Genomic DNA, 21,837 nt, shown 5'->3' on the forward strand with positions numbered 1-21,837 from the left:
CTTCTTTCTTTTACTGCCACCATATTTCAGGTGACACTGTTTATGTAATCAAAGGAGCACTTCTCTTTACTAAGTGTACTTTATTAAGATTGTTTGTTTTTTTAGTTCAAGGGCTTTTTGCTCTCTCCATGCTTCCACTCCCTCCTCTTCTTCTTCCTTCCTGTTCCACCATTGAACTCCTCCTCTCAGCTACTGTTGATTTTACTTTCAAAGTCCAAACATACTAGTACAGAATAAGAGAAGCAAAGAGAAGGACAATAAAGATGGAGCTAGATGGAAAAATGGATGAAGTGGACATTTATTAGCATATGAGAAAGAAGAGGCATTTTCAAAGCTGAGAGTGGGCATCTGAGGGCAGTAACCAATTCTGTGAATCTAGTTGGGTCTGCTTCTGCAAGATACGGCCCTTCTGGCTTCAAGGGCTAGCAGAACTTGAGATTTTAAATTAGCACAACAGATTAACTTGTATCAATGTAAAGTTGGTTTCCATTCAGTTTACTTCTAGATAACTGTTCTTTGGATTTTCCATCTAAATATGTGGGCTATATTATATTTAGTATACATTGGTTGTCCATGTTAAATTAGCTGAATGGGTGCATTGATTACAAATTAAGCCTAAGTTTGCCTCATGAGAAGGGTTAGCAAAATCATTTCTCTTCTATGTATAGACTTGCCTACTTTAAAGGTGCAATTGTCAGGTTTTCATCTTTAGCTTTTCTACACCGTTTCATGAATATATATACTGTTATGCTAAATTATGTTGCTTATCTAGGTAATTTTTATACAGAAGAATAAGATGAGATGGTTTTGTAAGTGCAATTGGTGGGTCAGAGGATTATTTTTGCATGGAGGTATCGCACAATTGAGATATGCAACACTTTTACCTTCGTTTTGCATGTATGTTTTCTGTTAGCAGAGACTGGATAACTGCGCTGAATATAGCAGGCATATTGCAAACAGTTTTCGTATTCCAGAAGTTGTTGGCAACAGGGCAGCCACGTGCCATTTCATACATACGACACTACAGCCAGATAATGTACATCTGGCCACAATTTGCTATTGGCCTAATAAAGCTAATTTGAAAGAACGTGTTAGTAGCCCCAGCAAAGATCTTAGCTGCTGTACAGTCCAGTTTGGGATCTGTATCCATAAAGGGATACCTGAAAATCTTCCATTCTCTGAGGAAGTATTCCACCAGCTATTTTTCCTGTAGAGTCCTACAGACATAGACTAGAACATACATCCACCTCCAGGTTGCTGATGCTTTCTGTCATGAAGGATGTGCTTAGATAGATAAGAATAAATAGAATAAGGTGACAATCCAAGCCGTGTTACCCTGTTTGCATTGATAAGTAAGCCCCATCATGTATAATATACCTTAGTAAGTTCTTCTAGTAGTGCAGTTTAATTAGTTTAATGAAATGGTTCAAGGCTTTTTGCTCTCTCCTTTTCTCTCTGACTTCCTGTTTCTCCATCAATCCTGTACACACTTATCTGGGCGTGTGTACAGCAAATAAATTGATATATACACACATTACAGAAAAATGACTAGAATTGCCAGGTCTCAACCTTGTTAGCAAAACAAGCACTCTCTGCAACTTTTGAAGTAGAATGTTGAAAATGTTTATGCCATTGCTGGGTAACCACAGGGAATTAGGAAATAGAAGAATATTCTAATGAGAAGATACTGTTTCTAGAAAGGGTTGAACTCTGAAATCTTTGTCTTTTTATTAACATATAACCGCATAAGGACCTTCAGCTTTCATCTAGATACGGTTAAGCTTATAGGTGTTGCATCCTTTACAGTTGCTTTATCAGCTGTGGATAGCAGTATTGGAAGCTGTTTTTCCATCGCATTACTGTGCATTTACAATGTGTATTTTGAAAGCAGACAGATTTACATGCTCTAAATTGTTTGGTTTCTTTCCCCTTTCGATGAGAAGAAATCAGGTATGCATGCTGATTAACACACTCCAGTCATTAACATGTGATTATGTGGGTTGCATATTGAGCACCTGCCAGAAGATAAAATCTAGTATTTTACTACATCTGTGTGAGACTTTTTTTGCATTTTCTTTTGTACTTTGGCAGCTTGAGGTGGTGGGGAAAATTAGGTTTTATATCTTTGTTCAGCAGAATAAAAGTGTGTACGTAAATGTTTGTGCAGAGGCAAGAAAACACACCATGAAAATTTATTTTAGTTTCTGAAGTTATGAGCAATCCAGCACAAGGACTTAAATAAATAAATAATTTCAGAAGATAGTTTATTTCATTTTTATAGTGTCCTGTGGCCAAGGCTGTCTGGACAATTAACAAAATTTAAATTAAAAAATAGAAAGAGACACACAAATGAATTTAAAATAACAAAACTGTAATAGCAATAGCAATTGCTATGATTCAGCATAGAAGTGCAGTGTGACAGAATAAAATAGAATACTAAAAAAGTTTAAAAGTTAAACTATTAAAACACTGGAAAAATAAAAAGGTCTTTTAATATACTTTATCACTGACATTCATGTACAGGTTGCAACATTTCTGCATGTTTGTAAGGATTATCTCTTCTGGGATATGGCCAGGTATCTCCTAATTTATAACATTTTTATGAGATACCTTTATGTCTCATAAATGTCCTCTTTTTATGTGGTGCTTACAAATGGTTCAGCACTGTTTACCATACAGAATAAAAGGGCTTCATTGCTTTCTCCCAACATTCCAGTCTAGGTGCTTTAAAGCATGCATTGAAGGCCATGTCATTATATACAATGAACAAAGGTGGTAGTCGCTTAAATTAACCAATTTTATTTGGGTATTTAAAGTGGAACATTATATCCTGCAGCAGGTTTGGTCTGTGAGCAAGACTGCTCATGTTATTCTTAAACTGCACAACATTATTTTTGCCCTTAGTTTATACTTTCAATATATGGTGTTCCAAGTGGTGAGAAGTTCCAGAACCTCTGTGCTTATACAGGTTTGATTTCCTTGGAAGGAGGTCAGCTGTCTCACAAAAGGAACTTTCTAGAGCTTGCAGAGCTCAAAGTTCAGCTATCTGCTTCTTAGAGCTTTTCTGCATGGAGTATTTATTGTGTGCTAATGATTCCTCACTCACAGTTGTTTACAGGCTCTTTAGACAGTGTGATCCTTCAGTTTCACTTGTGATTTTTCAGACAAGTTTTACAGGGTGGGGTTAAGAATGGGATATTATGTTAGAATGCAGAAATAGGGCTGTTTCTTCTTGTATATTTGAACTACAGGTAGTCCCTGGGTTACAGATGAGTTCCGTTCCTGGGACCTTCCTTAAGTTAAATTTGTATGTAAGTTGGATCACATGAGTAAGCTAAATGTTTGTCTTGTGTGTGTGTGTATAAAACACTTAAGGAACACTTCCATATTCACCAGAGCATCTTAAACATGATACAGCACTGTAATAATGATATTACAGTAATAATAAAGTAACTACAGATATTGAAGAGAGTGAGTGAGAAAAAGAGAGATTCTGTATGTATTTGTGTATGTGTGTAGGTACACAGTATTGAAAAAAATGCCGTAACTTACCTCTTTTGCCTTGCTTAATGTATGTTTGAGCTTCATTGTCTGCGGTCTTTAATTTTAATGTAAGAGCAATAGAAAATAACTTGGATCTTTAAAGTGACTTACCAGTCCCTCATTATCTTCCAGAGTTTTCTGATAATGGACTGCTAGGACAATATAGTCCAGTGCTTGCTTATTACATTCAAAACACTTTAATCCATGGCAAATTAGTCTTAATAGATCTGTGTTCATGGGAAGAGGTGGCTGAGCATTTGTTGAATTCCCAGTTCCAGTTCCTGATGGAGTGCAAGGTTTATGTGGAAGAGGGGCAAACATGTTTTCTGGGTGTTGAAGAGCTAGTTGGAGAAGGTGAAAATATTTATTCTAAGGAAATGGCTTTCCAGGACTATCTCTAGGGAACTACATGGCCACTGGAGATGCGTTGCCAAATGCATTGTGTACTCCCCTAGAGATAACTGTGACTATCTCTAATATGTGAATACCTCTAGTGAATCTCTATCTTTAGAGAAAAGCCATGAGTATCTCTAGGGAACACTGATGATGCCTCACTAAATGCATTACAAAATTCCTTAGAGATACTTATGACTTTTCTCTAGAGATATTCATATAAGGTATATGGCAGTCCATGCATTTGTAAGTACAGGTCGATTGTAACCTGGACATTTGTAACTTGGGTACTAACCTTTATTCTACTAAAATAGCACAGCTTCACTTAGAAGGTATGTTAAAAAAGAGCAGGAAAGATCTCTTTGGACAGAACTTGGATCTAATTTATTGTAATGTACTCTACATGGTACTGCCCTTGAAAATGGTTCAGATACTTCACCTGGTCCAAAATAGAGCTGCCAAAGATTGCTGACAAGGACCGGTCGCTATTCTCCTATAACGGTGGTCCTCTGTCAGCTTCACTGGCTCCCGATTGAAGTCTGAGCCCAATTTAAGGTGCTGGTGTTAACCTATAAAGCCCTAAACAGTTTTGGACTTGGATACCTGAAGGAACGTCTCCTTCCTATGATCCCTTGCACCCCTTAAGATCTGCAGGAGAGACTCTTCTCTGGGAACCTGAAAGTGGTAAGGATGGTCTCCACCCAGAGGAGGGCCTTTTCTGCGGTGATGCCCAGACTATGGAATGCGCTTCCCAGAGAGGTTCACCTGGCGCCGACTTTATATTCTTTTCAGAGCCAGGTGAAAACCTTTTTATTTGCCTACCATTTTAAATGTTAGGAATTTTAATCTGATTTTAACTATTTCACAGCCACATTTTGATTTTGCTCCTGTTTTTGTTTTTGATTTTGATTCTGTTTTGATTTTGTTTTCATTTGTGAACTGTTATTGCTGGTTTTATGCAATTTTTAATTATTGTTAACTGTTGGATTGTTTGTTTTGATTTTTGAAAGGTGCCTGGAGACGCTTTTGCATATAGGGAGGGGTATAAATATTTTAAATACATACATACATACATACATGCTGCAAAGGCACTGCAAATAGAGGCAGTGATTAATAACCTTATGTAGAAAAGCCACTTCCTCTGTATCAAACAAAAATGTCAGTCTGTCTCATTTGTTTGCTTTCAGATACCATCAAGTCCAAGATGTCATAAAGCAAACCCACAATGATAGTCATAGAAAATGTAAAACAACAGGGTACATGTAATGTTACTGTCCTTCTGCCATGCTTTTCTATTACTGAAAAATGAGTGTAGTGGCCAAAAGTGACACAGATGGAGAAAATATGCCCCATCAATGTGTCTAGTGATTTTCTCTTGTTGTTTTTATAGGTCTTTCAATATTTAAGTGTGCAATGACAAATGAGTAGTGGACAAAGTTCCAGTGTTTGGCACCGAGTTGATGTCCTCATTCTGTAACCTAAAATTACATCAAATTATCTGCTGGAAGTACGAAAAAAAATTACTCATCTTAACCTGAGCAATCAGAAAGATGGAATTCAGGTTCTTTCTCACTCCAGCTTCTTTGGAATCCCGGAAGAACACATTTACTTATGTTCTTGTATAGTCATGATTCTATAATTGAGAAGTAGCAGGCAGCACAATCTTACAGTCACTAGACAGCATTCAAGTGGCCATGGGATTATTCATGTACCAGCTTCGATCTTGGAAACTGGTTAGAGCTAGTATTCCATGAATACAGAGGCCTCCCTTTGCTTGCAGACTCCGTGGAAGAACCATGCCGGTTCCTTTTCTGAAGCTGCAAATGTGAGGGTGGAAGGGAAGGATACTGGTGTAGCCATGGTAATTCCTTCCCTTCTACTCCAAGGCATGGCACTTAGACATGTCTGAAATGTGCCATCTAGAGTGTTTTGCAGTGTGGGAGAAATATGCGTATAACCTGCTCCGGCTGCTCTGCATGGGATGCCTATAATCTTCTGAGTTCAGAAGGTTACAGGTAACTGCATTTGATTGCATCCTGAATAAGGATTAACCCCATTTTGGCTTCTCTGTGGAACTATTTGCATTTTTCTTCTTGTTTGTATATTTATTTGGCTGTGATTGAAATATAGCATCATCATCATTTTCCCTATGGTTTGCTTAGCCCTAATTGTAATACATATTAACTTAGTGCTGTTTCCTTGCTGTCTTAATTGTAGCTTTACCATAAAGCTACTTTCCTTAATAAATATGTAAAAAAATACTGGGGTCATAGTAAGTGTCCTGTTATTTAAGCCTATATTCAATGTAAATTTTGATTTCTGTCCTGTATTCTTAGCAACAGGGTAATATGGATATATTAGATTTCAAAATTTAATCTTGTTTATTAGTAGCAATATTTATATACTGGTACTTATAAATAGGTATTAAATAAGAAATATTTATATCTTATTTTGCTTGATTAGACATGGGTTGGTTGTTTGCATAAGGCTATGATAGAAAGTGTTCCTTTATGTGTACATTTGTGTATATATAGTTCTTGTTCCTTTCGTAGTTTGTTGTATAAAAAGCTGTTTGTGAAGATTCTTGTTTTGGAAGTATCTTGGCTGGCAGTGTGGCTTCTGAAAAGAAGACTCAGAAGCCTTACTGTAGGCAGCAGCCTCCAATTTAGTGAAAACATGCTGCCAGTGGCATGTGAATGCTGCTTTATTTTTCTGAATCAGGGCTTATTGATCTTGTTGCGTTACTATGTCCGAATCTTTGCAACTGCAGCTCCTCCATTTCAGCAGGATATGCTCTTAGGTACACCTGCAGTTCTATGCACACCACAGTAGCTATTCCTAGGGTTTCACTGCCCATATGCATCAAGGTTATTTAATGCATTAGTATAGTATTTTGGAAAATTGAATGCAAATAATTCTGATTTTAACCCTTCCAGTACATCTTCAGGAATATTAACTTAGTTGTGTAACATTCCCTTTATCTTGGAAGTATGATCCTGATAACAGGAACAGTTTAAATGAAAACATTATTGATAAGAGTAAGGGCTAAGTGCTTTTTCTGACATGTAAAGAGGGTTTCACTGTTACATATGTCTGAAGTGTAGCACATAGTTCACTGTTCGGTATTCCTCCTCTGCTCTTAAAACATATTTGTTTTACCTAAAGGTTTGATTTTTATAGATGAACATACTTAAGAAATAAAAATACACACTGAAATCATCCTTTCATATCTGTTTGCTGGAACCTTGAAAACAAGAAAACCTTATATTAATGTGATGATGGGAATTTTTTTGTAAATATTTGCTTTCATTATATGTTAAGTTTGCCTGGACTTCAAGTGCAAGCCCACTGCCAGTACTTGGAATAAAAACCACTCTGGATATCAGATTTTCCTGGAGTGTTACTATGTGTATGCTATGAAATGCAGTGAATGATAAATATCTCTTTCTAATGAAGAAACCTCAACCACATAGAAATGAAGACATCAAACAGCTCTTTTATGTAACTAACATTTTTCTTCTGTATTGCTGGCCATTCATACAAATGTTTTCTTTAAAATTCTATAGAAGTAGCAGTATTTGTGTTTGCAAATATTCTTGTCGGCTACTGAACAGGAAGGCATTGACAGTTTCTGGTTTATGAACAAGATTTAAATTATACAATGTTGATATAGTTTGCTCATTTCCTTTCCTTGTTATTCCTGGATTCCCCTGTTTTCTGCTCATACAATGTTCTGAAACAGAACATAGGATTGTACACCCTGCTGAGGGATATTTTTCTGGATTTTAGTTAAATAGGGTTAGAGCTGTAGCAGCAATTTTATCTGAAAACAATATGCACCAGGGCTATAATTTTAAGAGATTCCTCTCAGGTGCTTATCAGATTGTGCTCATAAGTCAGTAAGAATAACCAGCTGGCTCTAGTAATCCCCTTCATAAAGACAAGTGGGTTTTGTATGTTTTGTGCTTCACTGTGGATTTTGTGCTTCACCATTAACAGAGCCCAGGATCATTGCGGCTCACCCTTGTAACCTGTTTCAGTGCCTACAGATCAGTACCAGGGCGCATGAGAATGCTGTAATAAAAATAAATGTCTGTCACTAAACCACACAGTATGGGAAATAAAGTACTGTCATCTGGTTTTGACATCCTGTAACAAGAGTTTAATACTAGTGTCACGTTGTAGTGCCAATTTTATGGATCCCTTCTTTTTCACTCCTACGCTTTTTCAGTGATGGTCATTGGAATCAGGGTTAGAATGAACCAGGAATTAGACTTTTAGCTAGTGGATTTCGTGGGGTTCGTGACACAACTTGTTACCATCCAGGTACAATCAAAACTGACTCCAGGTGTGGTGGAGGAAAGGATTTGCATAATAAAATGAAGCAGATGTACAGTTAATCCCACAGCCTTCTTTCAGCCCATAAATCCAGGTGTCTCTCTATGTCCATACTAGGATCTGATGCAAAGAGCAGTAATCATGAAAGTGGAGATATATGAAGATATTTCTGTGGGATTGTATAAAATCAAAGGCTTTTTTCTATAGATAAGTAGAATTTACTTGATGGGAAACAATACTTTTAAATTCATGTGCTTTTTTAAATTTAAAGCAAAATATATGAGAATATTGAAAGAGAAAATGACGGAAATAACCCTAGGCTTTATATATTAAAAGTAGGAATCCTTTAGACATTTGCTGAAGCATGTAACATCTGTTAGGCACATAGCACATTACTACTACAGTGAGTTGCCTTTTAAGTAGTTAATCCCGTAGATGGGTCAGATTCCCAAAGAAAATGTCAAGGAAAGTTCTTCCTTGAACTTCTCTTTCCCACCTGTCCAGTCTGCACCTGCAATTTTCAGTCAGTCCACAGCTAGACTTCTAGTTGGTTCACATAGAATGCTTCATGTTGCCTCACTATCATCTTTATTCTGTTGAATGCCTGTCCTGACACATTTAAAATGTCCTTAAGCATACACTTGTAAATATTGCTGCCATTTTCATTTCTGGATTCTTCAGATCATGTTCTTCTAAATCTACTGGAAGCAGTTCTCTAGAAAGTGAAAATGCAGTTCTTGTAATTTCAGGTTTTCATAATATGTTCCAGCTATTATTAGATACACTAACAGTACTCCCATTTGCTTGCTTAACCCCTTGAATACCTTGCTGTTTGTGTAATTCCATTGTTAACAGCATGCCTTCTATGGCTGATCAGAAACAAATCCCATTCAATACTGGATTATTTTAAAGGTACCACACTTCTCTGGAATTAGATCACAGTACTGGTCTTTATGATGTTAAAAGACAGCTTCCTCTGTTTTCATATGAACCAGTTTGTGATGACACTGCTTTCATAATGTCTTGTAGGTGACAGAAAACAGTACCTTATTGTATACCCATAATACTTGAGCATTTTTAGAATAGGATCAGGCATTATGCTGCAGTGCTGCATTTCAAAAATGGAGGAAACAGTATGATTTTAAAAAAAATCATGACATGATCAATATGCACAGAGGGAAGTTCCCTTTTCTCACTTTTATTGGCCTTTGGCTCCAAAGGCCATATATCCCTGATTAAAATGCTCTTTTAAGGGTACAAGAACTTTTTCCATTAAAAAAATACCCAGTAAAGTGAGCTGGTATGCTGCATAATTTGTTTGGGACAGTCATTTGTATACATTATTTTAAAGGTGTTTGTGTACCGGGATATGTATGATATATGTATGTGTACTGGGGATATGTATGATTGAAGAGTTGGAAGTAAGGAATAGTTGCAGGCCTATATTATGGGGTAGAACCCTGTCTTGAATAAGTGGAAGTCCCAATGTGCTCTGACAGCTAGGAAATAATCAGAAAGCCCACACTTGTTTTCCAGCTTTCCCCATAACCACTGGGGCTGAACATATTTGTTTAACTGATATTTTACATTTTTATGGTTCTGCAGCTGCAACCAGATTGTGCTGTGTTATCATAGGCCAATGTGTGATTAGGGAGCAGAGGCACACCAGTTAGTCCTGCTACTCATGTCATGCAGGCCAAGCCATTGTATGGCCTGGCATCTATACTGCAGCACTTAGGCAGTGTTTGGCTATTTGGTGTGTGCCTAGGTTTCCACAGAAATGGGGAATCTTGAGGAAATGTCCTGTATGCATGGATGACATGGTAGACATATTGCTGTGTTCCTGCTCCTTAAACTTTCTTCAATCTAGACACAAGTAAGAAATAATAAATATCGCTAGTATTTATTAGCCATTCAGGTTTTTTTAAAATTCCTTTTTCATTATACACTACATATACATTTATAGTGTTTGAAAGAGTAACATACAAAGTCTCTGGAACAGATGTCCTTCCATCTTCTGAAAGCATTATCCAAAAGCTGTAGGAGTTTCAGTGTTCTTTGGATCTATTGTGCTAATGACAAATAATTTGTTGAAGAGAAACAGGAAATACTCACAGCATAAAGCGAGAATTTATTTATTTATCCATTCATTCATTAAAATCATTTGTATTGTTGGGCTGTTGATAAATGTTAATAACATGCAAACAGCAGCAAAAATAACATAAAAAGCAAAACCATAGCATCTGCAACTGAATCAGCATAGAGGCATAACAATGATACAGGAGTAAAATGCAATATTAAAACTAATGTTAAAAGTTAAACTGTTGAAATACTAGGAAAAGAAAGTCTTCACCTCGCCCTGAAAAGTACACAGAGTAGGCGCTAGGCACACTTCTTTGTGAAGCTCATTTCATAGCTGGGGTGCCACAACCAAAAAGGGCCTTCTCTTGGTAGCCACCCACCCCACTTTCTTTGGAGGGAGCTCCTGGAGAAGACCCAAAGATGACCTCAGGGTCCAGGTAGGTACATATGTGATGAGGCATTTCTCCAGTAACTGAGCCCCAAGCCATGCAGGTTTTGAATGCTAATACTAGCACTTTGAATTGGCCCCGGATTTCAATTGGCAGCCAACTGGAAGAGGACTTCAAGTGGAAGAGGACTGGTGAAATATTTTCTCATGAACCAGTTCCCATGAATAGTATTGCTGCTTTGGATCAGTTGAAGTTTCCAGACAGTTTTCAGAGGCAGCCCCATGTACAGGACATTGTAGTAATCCAAGCAAGAGCTTACCAGAGCATGGATAACTGTAGCAAGGCTCTCTCTGTCCAGATAGGGATTTTGGTCTTCATAAGGTCAGAAGAAAGTTAACATGAATGGCACTTATATTATAGCACAGAGTTACAAGTAAAACAACACCTCCCATGCATTTATATTTCATTTAAAATCAACTGCAGCAAAATCCACTAATGCATTTTTAAATAGTAGATATAATAGAAAAGGCTGCTTGCAGCCTCAAAAAGCACTTCTGCTCATCCAAAGAGCAGTGTGTGCGTGCAGGCATATGTATACATTTGTTCCCACTTTTTTCTGTCACCTGCCTTTATCTTGTACTATATCTCATATTGAACCAGAGGGTTCTCCAACTCTGAAGGCTTTTCAGGGGACCACAGGAACCTAAATAGGAATGAGGAGGAAGTGCAATCCTTTTTGTTAAGTATTTGCAGTTCTTAAGATCCAAAGTAACAACAGTGCTATATGTAAATAAAAAAGTAGGGCAAAGTGTCATGAAGTTTGTGAGGACATTCAGTCAAAACAAGAATATAAGGAAGCAAATGTTTATCAATATGTTCATGGAAAGTAAAATCAAAGTGACTTGAGGCAACACAGGAGATCCAGGAAAAAAAACTTTTAGATCCAATTAAATAAATAGTTAACAACCTTCATACCTTATCACGAAGGTATGCTAATATCTGATACCAAAAAAGTTGTAAAGGGAAACCAGTGTTCAGAAAGGAGATCACCTGCAGACCCTTGCACTTGTGTGATGATTTCATCCATAGCATAGAAATTCTGGTAAGCCAACCCACATATTAATGGAAATCTGCTAGTTTTGCACTGAGTCACAGTTTAAGAGCCTTCTGTATTACAAAACTCAGTAAAGAATGAAGAGAGTAGTTGCGGTGTTAAACGTACTTCTGCCAGTCAATTTCCTTTAAAAATGAACAGGCTGCTTCTTTTGAGACTTGTATAGACTGTTACTGCAGTTGCAGCATTTAGGAACAAGGTATTGGCTGTTTTAAAACATATATTGCTGTTAAGATTTATCTCTGGTTATTATGAGTCAACACAACACAAGCTTTTAAAATGCACCTTCTTTTAGTCTTTAATATTTGGGTACAGAGGTCTTTGGACCCTGCCATGGTTCATGTGCCTCTTAGGAAAATGAATCTTTCCTCTTCGTAGACAATTTTCAATATTCGGGGCTGGTTCATACGTAATGGCTGAAGTTTAGCTACTGAGATTCAGTTCAGCTATTGAGCTAGTTTAGCTATTACATATGCGAGTCATGCACTCTAGCTGATGATGATAAATGTGTTACATCTATATCCTGCCTTTCTTTCTCTTGCAAGGTACCCCAAGCAGCTTAGAAGGGTTTCCTCTCCATTTTATTCCTGCAACAACCTTGAGAGGAAGGTTAAGCTCAGAGCTTCTTACTGGTTCACTTCCAGTGAACTTCATAGCTAAGTGGGAGCTAGAACCTAGTTCACCTGAGTCCCAGTCTAACACACTAATGGCCCACTGATTTCTTTGGCTGGCAAAAACACATTTCCATTCTTTACAAATTATCAAACCATGGTTTATATCGACTCTCCAAATCCAATTGGAAATACCAATTCAAATTGTTGGTTTAGATGGCAATAGAAACCAATTGTTTTCTGGTGTTGTCAAACTGTGGTTTGCCCTAACAAGGAAGATGAGACAATGATGGACAGAGAGGGAAGCAGAAGTTGACAGATCTGAGCTCAGCCAAACCATGGTTTGGTGTTATAGATATCATGTGATATGGTAAGTATTATATATTGAAGGTATGTGGTTATATTGCTGATTCTACAGAAAAGTAAGTGACATTTAGTCAAACTCAGACAAGACTATTTCCCATTTCGCATTTTTTCAAAGCATTAAGCAAATTTCTAAGGCTACTATCTGGAGGATATTGAGCTTTCTTAAGTTCATTTAAATAAAGCACATAGTTAATTCCTTAGTTCCCATTCATTTCAATGGATCAATTTCTTTGATGTTTGCCTATTAAAGTAGGAAATCCTGATCTTCTAAAAACATGAAAGGAATAACATTAGAAAGGTACTTGTGAAAATCATGTGTGATGCACATTGAAACATGTATGTTTGACTGTGTTAGTATTTTCTTTTAAACATGTGTCTTCATGAATGGAATGTATTTCCAGCATTTTTACAAGTGCTGCCTCCTTTGTAGGTGCTGGCAACAATGCCATGCTAAGCATATATTGCACCAATGAATGATTTGTCATCAGCATCATCTCTGAGGTTAGTGGCCCTTAGTAACCAGAGTTGCCCATTGTTTGTTGTTTGTTCTGCTGTCTGATACAGCAGTCTTTAGTTTCTACACGTTTATAGTGATAATGCATGCCTCACAGTGTTGTCAACAGCTAACCTTTCCAAGGCACTTGACTTAGAGCCTTTAATTTTACTTTTAACATACGTCCATGGGATGTTTACTTGGTGGCACTCTCTTTTTTTAAAAAATGTAATTTTGAAATTGCAGAGAAAGGATGTAGGTCAGTGATAGAGTGCATATGTCCTGTAGGAAAACTGCCTGGTTCAATTCCAAGCTTCTCCAGTTAGGGATGGAAACGACTTCTGTCCAAAACCATGGAGAGATGCTACGAAACAATGTAAACTGGGCAACTTAGAACTCAACACAACTTCTTTTATCTCTCACCACTAGCTATACTGGTTAGGGCTGAAGGGAGTTGTAGGCCAAAATATCTAAAGTATTCCAGGCTACAAATATGCTAAAAACTTTTTCCAATACAAATTATGATCAATATTGAATTAGAATTGATCTACTTTTTATATTGGAGGAATAGTGTCCTGCTTAGCTTTTACTGGAACAGATGTGCAAACCTATTATGTATTTTTCCCCTTTCTGTTCACCCAATGAGTTCAACAAAGCTGCACAGGAACATGGCAGAACAAGGTTCAGATTTAATTCAGAAATATTTCAATCTTTCAAATATGATAGCCATAATATAAGAAAATATGGTGGCCTGCAAAGAATAAGCAAGCTAGAGTAGTGGTCTATAATACAAAATAAATTGTGTTGCATAAATAGTGTTCTGTATATAATGACTACTTTATACTTTACACATTAAGGCCATACATGTACATACAGTGCATATTTCTTGGTTCATTGTTGCATATACCTATACATATATAAATTTATAACTATGTTGGTATGTATCACGTTTGGATTAAACATATACAGTGTCTGGTGTGGCTTTAAATTGAATCAACTAGATTAGAATAATTTAGGAAGCTTAATTTCAGCTTATTTGTTTTGTAAGAAAAGGTTTTTTTCAAGAAGGTAAACAAAATCAAAGTCAAACAGTACAAGTAAAATCATAAAATGTTAATGACTGCCAGGATTCCATTAGACTGCTATCCTATGCATGTGTAGACAGAAAAAAAGACAACCCAAATAATCATGCTGGGAATTGTAGGACCTTTTTCTGTCTAAACTTACACAGGATTGTTCCCTTATCCATTTAACACAGAAATGGATGTACAAAATGCAACTTAAGTTTTTATAGTGGTCTGTTATATCAGAATGCCTGCATGACAGGCATCTGCTGGCAGTTGGATGACTTTGCTTTTTATCTTAGAGAAATTCAGAAAACAGATATAGCAGGAATGTACTGGTCACACAAAAAGTAGATGCTTTCAAAATTTGGAATCCCCCTAACTCTACAGAAACAAAAATCCTGGTCATAATCTATCCCTAATAATGGTCCTCAACAACTAATGCAACCTAATCATATGCTGAATGCATAGTGCTGCTGGTTTACTGCGATTTCACATATTTTATCCACATAGGTGATGGAACTGACAATATTTATAAATAGAAACATGCCCTGCTCAATTACATGTATTTAAGGACTGCTTGCCAAGCATGAGCAGGCATAAAAATACCCACACAGTACTACTGGGACAATGGGAAGCACAGGCAGAATGCATATTTAGTCAAAAGTTGTATATTCTATTTCCATATCAGTCAACTATTCTAAGTCAACTATTCTAATGAGTGAAATACGAAACCAGCCCTATAGTATTATTGTTCAGGAAAACTTTTTTTGGTTTTTAGATAATATCTGCAGTCTAAGCCAACACATAAGCAATGCCTTATGTGCTTGCATCTTAATACAGGGCAGGCCAATTTCTGTGAGGAATTGTAGCTGGCATTCATGAAGCTATCAACATCTCCTGCTAGGAAGTAGGCTGGCATCTGTGTTGGTGGGAGGCTTTACTGGTGGAACTTCTGTGGGTAGTTTTTCCAGATCCACTGGGAACTCATGGTGGGGATCTCCTGTGCCTCACACCTAACAGCAGTAGGTGTTGGTGGTTTCAGAGGGCAGAGGGAGATGACTATGGTTTCTTAACAGTCATGAGGAATGCAAGAGGCAAGATAGGAATGGAAGTGCGGAAAGAAGGCATTTTGGGGGTGGGGGCAGATTTTGGGATGATTGTCCTGTTAGTCCATGTGGTTCTCTCATGTAAGGGCAGTTTTCAGAGAGCTGAGAAATGCTTCTTCCTGAAAAGCAATAGAGTTTTTGTGAACTACAGTAATCTGATAGGAGCAGCAAACATGGATGTCTCTAAGGTTACTGCAAAAGGCAGTGCAGTATGCTTCTCCACTGCCAACAACATTCCAAAGCTGCAGTGGGCAAGGAGCAGCTCTTTCTACTGGATTCTATGGTAGCCCTGTAGAAATCATGCTTCTGGATTCACATGACCAAGCAAGCCATGAAAAAGTGTATAAACCATAGAACAGACCGTTGTTTCTCTCTGTGGTTCTATGGGAACCAGATATATCACATGATAAGACCTTGACAGTGTTCATACAACATGACAGACTATACCATGGTGGTTTTCTCTGTGGCATGTCATTCTGCTTGAACCCAGCCAAGGTGTATAAAGTTAAGTGCTGATTAAAAAAAAAAGAAATTGAGAATGTAAACAAGAGTTGAATGTCTGAGGCCAATCGTACACACTTTCCCAAGCACATACTGGAGATCTTACACAGTTAGTTATCCCCAAAATATGGTACAAGAAATATGAGCTTTTTTAAGCATCTCAGTTCATATGAGAAGACCATATAATAAATGAGCCAGTAACTTAGCATTATACACTGAAAGCAGTGTAGAGGCCATAGATTCATATGAGAACATGAAACTCTGCTAGTCAATATTGACATTACTGGGCTTGAGGAATCAATGGTCTGATTCAATATAAGGCAGCTTCCATAGTCTGTGTTCCTATGTAGTAAACAACCACCTAGGGCAGTGATGGTGAACCTTTTAGAGAGGGAGTACCCAAATTGCAACCGAAAGCCCATTTATTTATTGCAAAATGGCAACACTGCAATAAAACCTGAATACTGAGGTTTTAGTTTAGAAAAAACAACTCACAGCCAGTCCAAGCAAATATATATATATCTCCTTGGCAGCGAACTGACCAGCCATGTGAAAGCTCGGATGAGTCATGGCTAATGAGTCGCGGCTTATGACATCATCACCTGGCACCACTACTCCTTTCCGAGCATGTGCATGGCCCCTACGTGTGCTGTTATCCAATGCTCGGCTGCTGGGGAGATTTGGCTCGCACGCCAACAGAGAGGGATCTGCATGCCTGCTGCGGCACACATGCCATAGGTTCGCCACCACTGACCTAGGGTATAATAGAAATGAGCAAGTTCAGACATTCTGCAATTTGCAGGTTCAAATGCCTATTTATGTTCTGGAAGTGGCAAGTACATAAATTTTGTAAATTGTCATGAGAGTTTTAATGAATGACAGTACAGAAAATCAGTCAGTCAATTCTTTAAAGTATTTGTTCAATGAAACCTTTCCTATTATTTGGAGAAAACCATAATTTTAGACTTTATAAAGTTGATGGTGAGTTTTTATAACAATCTGAAAAGGTCCATGAATGCTGCCTTAAATGTGGTTGGGTTAAGGATGACAGCATAATTGCATATAACAACAATCAGTTTATCAATAGTGAAAGTGAAAATGAGTCTAAAATTGTTTTGGATTTGCTCTAATATTTCAAGATGACCAGTTCCTGCTATGTAAGAAAAGTTCCTAATATTTGGAAACTTTATTTTTCATTACTGTCTTGTTTCTTTACAGGAGTCAGAAAGTAATAAATTATGTTCCTTGTATTCCTTCCGAAATACTTCTACCTCACCACATAAGCCCGAAGAAGGAGGTCGTGATCGCAGCGAATTAATGACCAGTGTTAATTTTGGAACTCCAGAACGCCGCAAAGGAAGCCTTGCCGATGTGGTGGACACACTGAAACAGAAGAAATTAGAGGAGATGACCAGAACTGAGCAGGAAGGTATGTGCGGATGAGGCATATTATAATTTATTTCACTTTAGCAGATTTCAAATAATGAATCACATATTGAAAACAATCACTGATAAGATAGACTTACGTTTGATACTTTAATTCAACCATGTCTACAGATACCATGTTTCCCTGAAAATAAGACCTAACTGGAAAATAAGCCCTAGCATGATTTTTCAGGATGCTCGTAATATAAGCCCCACCCGAGAAATAAGCCCCAGTTAAGATTGTCAGCCAGATGGATGGGGAAACATGGTAGTACGTCCGTTGCAACACATGATAGTTGTATTGAATTATAAAATAATAATGTTGATATATAATTAAATACAAATAAATAATATTATTGACATTAATACTTAACATAAATGATAATATACATTATAATTAAGTATTTGTAAATACCGAAGCAGGTGCCTTTGGACGAGAGGAAAATGCCTTTGTAAACAGATGGACTCGGGACTTATTGCTGAATGACCCAGAGTACAAAAACAACTCACAAATAATGTCAATATGTTGTGTCTTGTAACTGACGTACTTAATGCATGGATGCAAAATCCATGATGGGTGCAAAAAGAAAGAGCTATTTTGTTGAGTACAAGAAAGGAATCTTGGAGGACTCTTGGGACAAGAATCTTTCGGCTTTTGTAAGAAACCCCCCCCCCCCCGAAAATAAGCCCTAATGCGTCTTTTGGAGCAAAAATTAATATAAAACCCGGTTTTATTTTTGGGGAAACACGGTATAACAATGGATGCCAATTGTTATATTTGCCAGTGTATATACTCAACACACAAAATGCAAATGAGGTATCGACATTAAATGAAACTGAATGTATTTTGTGCTAAGCAATATTTTGGTGGAGATTTTGGAATAAATACCGTGTTTGGTAGTCTGGTAGGAATTCTGCTAGCATGTCAATGTAGATTTGTCCTTCAATCTTTGTTTAATACTTCCAGGAAAGTTGATGCAGGTGAGATTAACTGGTTGGGAAGGAATGCAAAGGAAGAACAGATTTTTCCTATTGGAAGTATGCACTTCCAAGGTAATTGTGCTTTTCTGGTACATGAGAACTGTTTTGAAAATAGTACCATAAGCCTATTACATTATCTTTGAGAAATTCAAAATACCCTTTGGTGTGGCTAAGCATTTGGTAGATAGAGCAATAAGTTGTGAAAGTAGTACTTGGTAGTAAATTTATTCTCCAATTCCAGAGAACCATTTTGTGTTCCACTGATTAAAATAGGTTTCAAGTATACAAAACAAACGTGATAAAATTCATTCTGTGCCTACACCCTCCAAGGAAATGCCTCTGCCTTAGGAGGAGTTATAGGAAGTTTGAAGTTATCTTTGTGCTCTAGAAGAAGAAAAATGACCCACTCATTTGTAAGCAGATGCCTGGGTTTGTTCATATATTACGTTAGCATACCACATTGACTGTTGCAAACTCTTCTGTGTGTCATATTAGAGCATGCAGCATAAAATCTCTTCTTCTATTGTTCAGATAAGAATATATTTGTTAGACGTTTCCTAGTTCACAAAGCAGATTGGGTCCAAATCCTGGTGAAAGCCTCAGGTCCATAGATTTTGATAGCAAGGTAAAAAGATGGGGTAGATTCAGAATGCCAAGGTGAAATTTTAAGACTTTGCAATTGTAGAGCTAATATAGCACCCTATCTGTGAATGGGGAGGGAAAACTGTATGTAGAAGTATATGCATGACAGAGTCTACATCTGTTTCTTGGCTTGCTTTTTATATGACAAACACAGTTAAATATGTTCTATAAAGGTGTCTTAGGCTTCTCCACAGCGATAATGTCCCAGTTTTTTTTCACAGCCATCTGTCTTCAGATTTGGAGCTCTGAAGTTCTTTTTTTCCTTTCAAAATAAGTTGCTGACTTCAATTTGATGGCTAGACTATGGAAGCTATTTTAAATTTACATTTATTCAGGCACTACAAAGTTATAAAAATGGTTGTTGATCACATTGCAAAGAAACTAAGATTTATTTTGAGAAATTTTGTTAGCAGTCTGTTCATTCTCCCTTCCAATGATTTGCAATATCTGTTGGACCTCTTTCCTCCAGTTAGTCATTCTGACCTTCTGTTTTATTAGCTTGTGCTGTACCTAATTTTGGTTTCAAACCCACTTAACTCAGTGAGACTTACTTTTGAGTGGACATATAGAAGATTGCGCTGTTAATTGCAATGAAGTTTGTCCTCACATATTTAACAGAGAAAATGAATTAATATTGGAATGCTTCATGGTTGATCTTCCTGGAGAACAGTATTTCAATGGATAATGTTGTTCTTACACTGGAGTAGAGTATTCTACATAATTATATAAACACCCATGCATTTAATGTTGGCTACATCTTTCTTTTGAATTATTTTCACAGCCTTGGATGGATTGTTCAAATGAAAAAAAAAAAAAAAAACTCACCCATTACAAGAAATAGGATGCAAATTTACAGCAAATTTTAAGTTAATGAAATAGCAGGAAAATTTACTTTAAAATAGTTATTTCCATATTGATGTCATTATGCCTCAGAATCTCTGTTGTGGTTTGTTTTTTTCATTAAAAGCAGAACATAGCATATTTTAAGAATATATCTGATTTTCCATTTGTTTGGGATAGGACAAAACAAATATACTCACAAATTATTGCTTAAAGTTAAACTGCAATTCCTGTCTTTTTTTTTTTGAACAATGCATTAGAATAGAACATGAATTTTACAGTAATGGCATTTATAAGGGTCTAACATTGAAACAATATCATCTGTGCCTTTTCATAATAGGAAAAATTCTTGACTTTGGTACGGGGCTGCCATAGCAGAGAATGGTGATAGTCAATCAGAACAGTCTTAAGGGGCCCTCCTGCTTTGGAAATAAATTAATTTTGATCAATCAAAGCCTTGGCATCCAATGCATATTCTAACCTGTGCAACAAGGCTGGTCAGCTTGCATTCCCAAAGCACAGTTGGTTTGCCTGTGGGTTTTTTTTAAGTAAAATGAAAGTTGACATATATTTTCTACGTACATTTGGGGATACCAGTTTCAGAACAACATATTGTAGGATAAATGTAGAAAATTCAAACTGTAGCTAGCCTCTTCCATTCTTATAAAATGATATGCAAATGAGGCCAATTATTGCAACTAACATATGCAAATTGATTGTGACCTTCTGCCTTATAATATATTTTTGATGTGGCCTTTTCTACTGAGCTAGTTGTCCATCTCTGCAGTAGACCAATAAAGCCTTCTAGTTGTCGCTTGACTTTAATAAGCATATGGCCTTCCTGCTGGGGTGGGGGAACATTTGTGTGTAGAACTGTAGAACAAAATGTTTCACATGGATATAGTTTTTATGTCATTTGTTAGTGTATATGATCCTTAGTGTATGTAGTGTTTTAGCCAACAGTTACAACAACTGGCAGTTGTGAGGAAATGAATGCACATTTAAAGACTTTAAAGTGTCTAAGTAAATATATTTAATCAGAGTCCTTTGGCTTCTGGAAATAAGTTGTCTAATCAGAATTTCACTTGAGCAGCTGTGACTGAGTAGGTCAACAGGCCCTGCCTAAGAGAATATGGCCCAGCTGGTTAAATCTGGTTGTTGTAGCGATTTAAATGGTCAAGTGCTGCTTGTAATCCAGAACCGTCTGTCTGTAAAAGGAAGAGTAAGTGCTTCAGCATAATGTACAGCTGTTTTAATCTCTCCTTAATAATAGTGCTTCAGCCAATATCATGTCTTGTATATCACATGACAAAACAAGTGTCTTAGCTGGGATAGATATACCTTGCTTTATTTTGGTAAAAAAAGAGAAAGAAATCCATGTGGCTTTGGACATTCCTGCACAGGACTATACAGTATTTGTCAATGCTTAAGCTGTATGGTCTAATTCACGTGTTGCCTACAACTGAGAGAGAAACAGGTATTGCTTTATTGCTTGCAGTTTTACAGAATTTGGTAAGCAGACACATTATTTTACTGCTGCCTTCCTGAATGCTGATTGGAAACTGTGGAGCAGAATAGACAGCTCACTCCACCCATAGGTCATAGGCCTATCTCATCTTTAGAAATGTGGTCTAAAATACCTTATATGGTAATGACATGAACTGCTCATGCTGCCCTTAGCCAAAACCTAGGATATGACTAGTGGCCAGGTCCTGAAGTAATTAGTCTGTGTGCCCACTCTCAGGAAGGTTCATAACGTGCACATGGTGGGCATGTCGTGAGCAGAGCCGGCTGGTGCCGGAGGTCAGACTAGATGGCCCGGGAGGCCCCTTCTGACTTGCTCTGTTTCTGTAAAAGAAGTGGTAACCTTTACCTGGTGGCCAGTTCTACTGGAGAAGACATTACGTGACTCTACTTCCAAGCTATTGGAAACTGTTCAGTGACAT

General features: G+C 37.2%; 1 protein-coding gene and 1 long non-coding RNA gene across 2 annotated transcripts in view; both read left to right on the forward strand.

Moving 5' to 3' along the window:
• Positions 1–21,837, forward strand: part of SOX6 (SRY-box transcription factor 6) — a 345,673-nt gene that overhangs the window by 23,878 nt on the left and 299,958 nt on the right. The window contains exon 3 of the mRNA XM_044426093.1: positions 17,222–17,432. Coding sequence (XP_044282028.1) covers positions 17,222–17,432 — 211 coding nt within the window. The remainder of the gene's footprint in view (positions 1–17,221; positions 17,433–21,837) is intronic.
• On the forward strand, positions 2,942–7,155 carry LOC123021180. The gene is made up of 2 exons (XR_006414281.1): positions 2,942–3,311; positions 5,124–7,155. It is a non-coding gene; the product is annotated as an uncharacterized LOC123021180 (long non-coding RNA).

This window comes from Varanus komodoensis, unplaced genomic scaffold (genome assembly GCF_004798865.1).
Source record: "Varanus komodoensis strain SLA01 unplaced genomic scaffold, ASM479886v1 scaffold16, whole genome shotgun sequence".
Taxonomy (NCBI): Eukaryota; Metazoa; Chordata; class Lepidosauria; order Squamata; family Varanidae; genus Varanus; species Varanus komodoensis.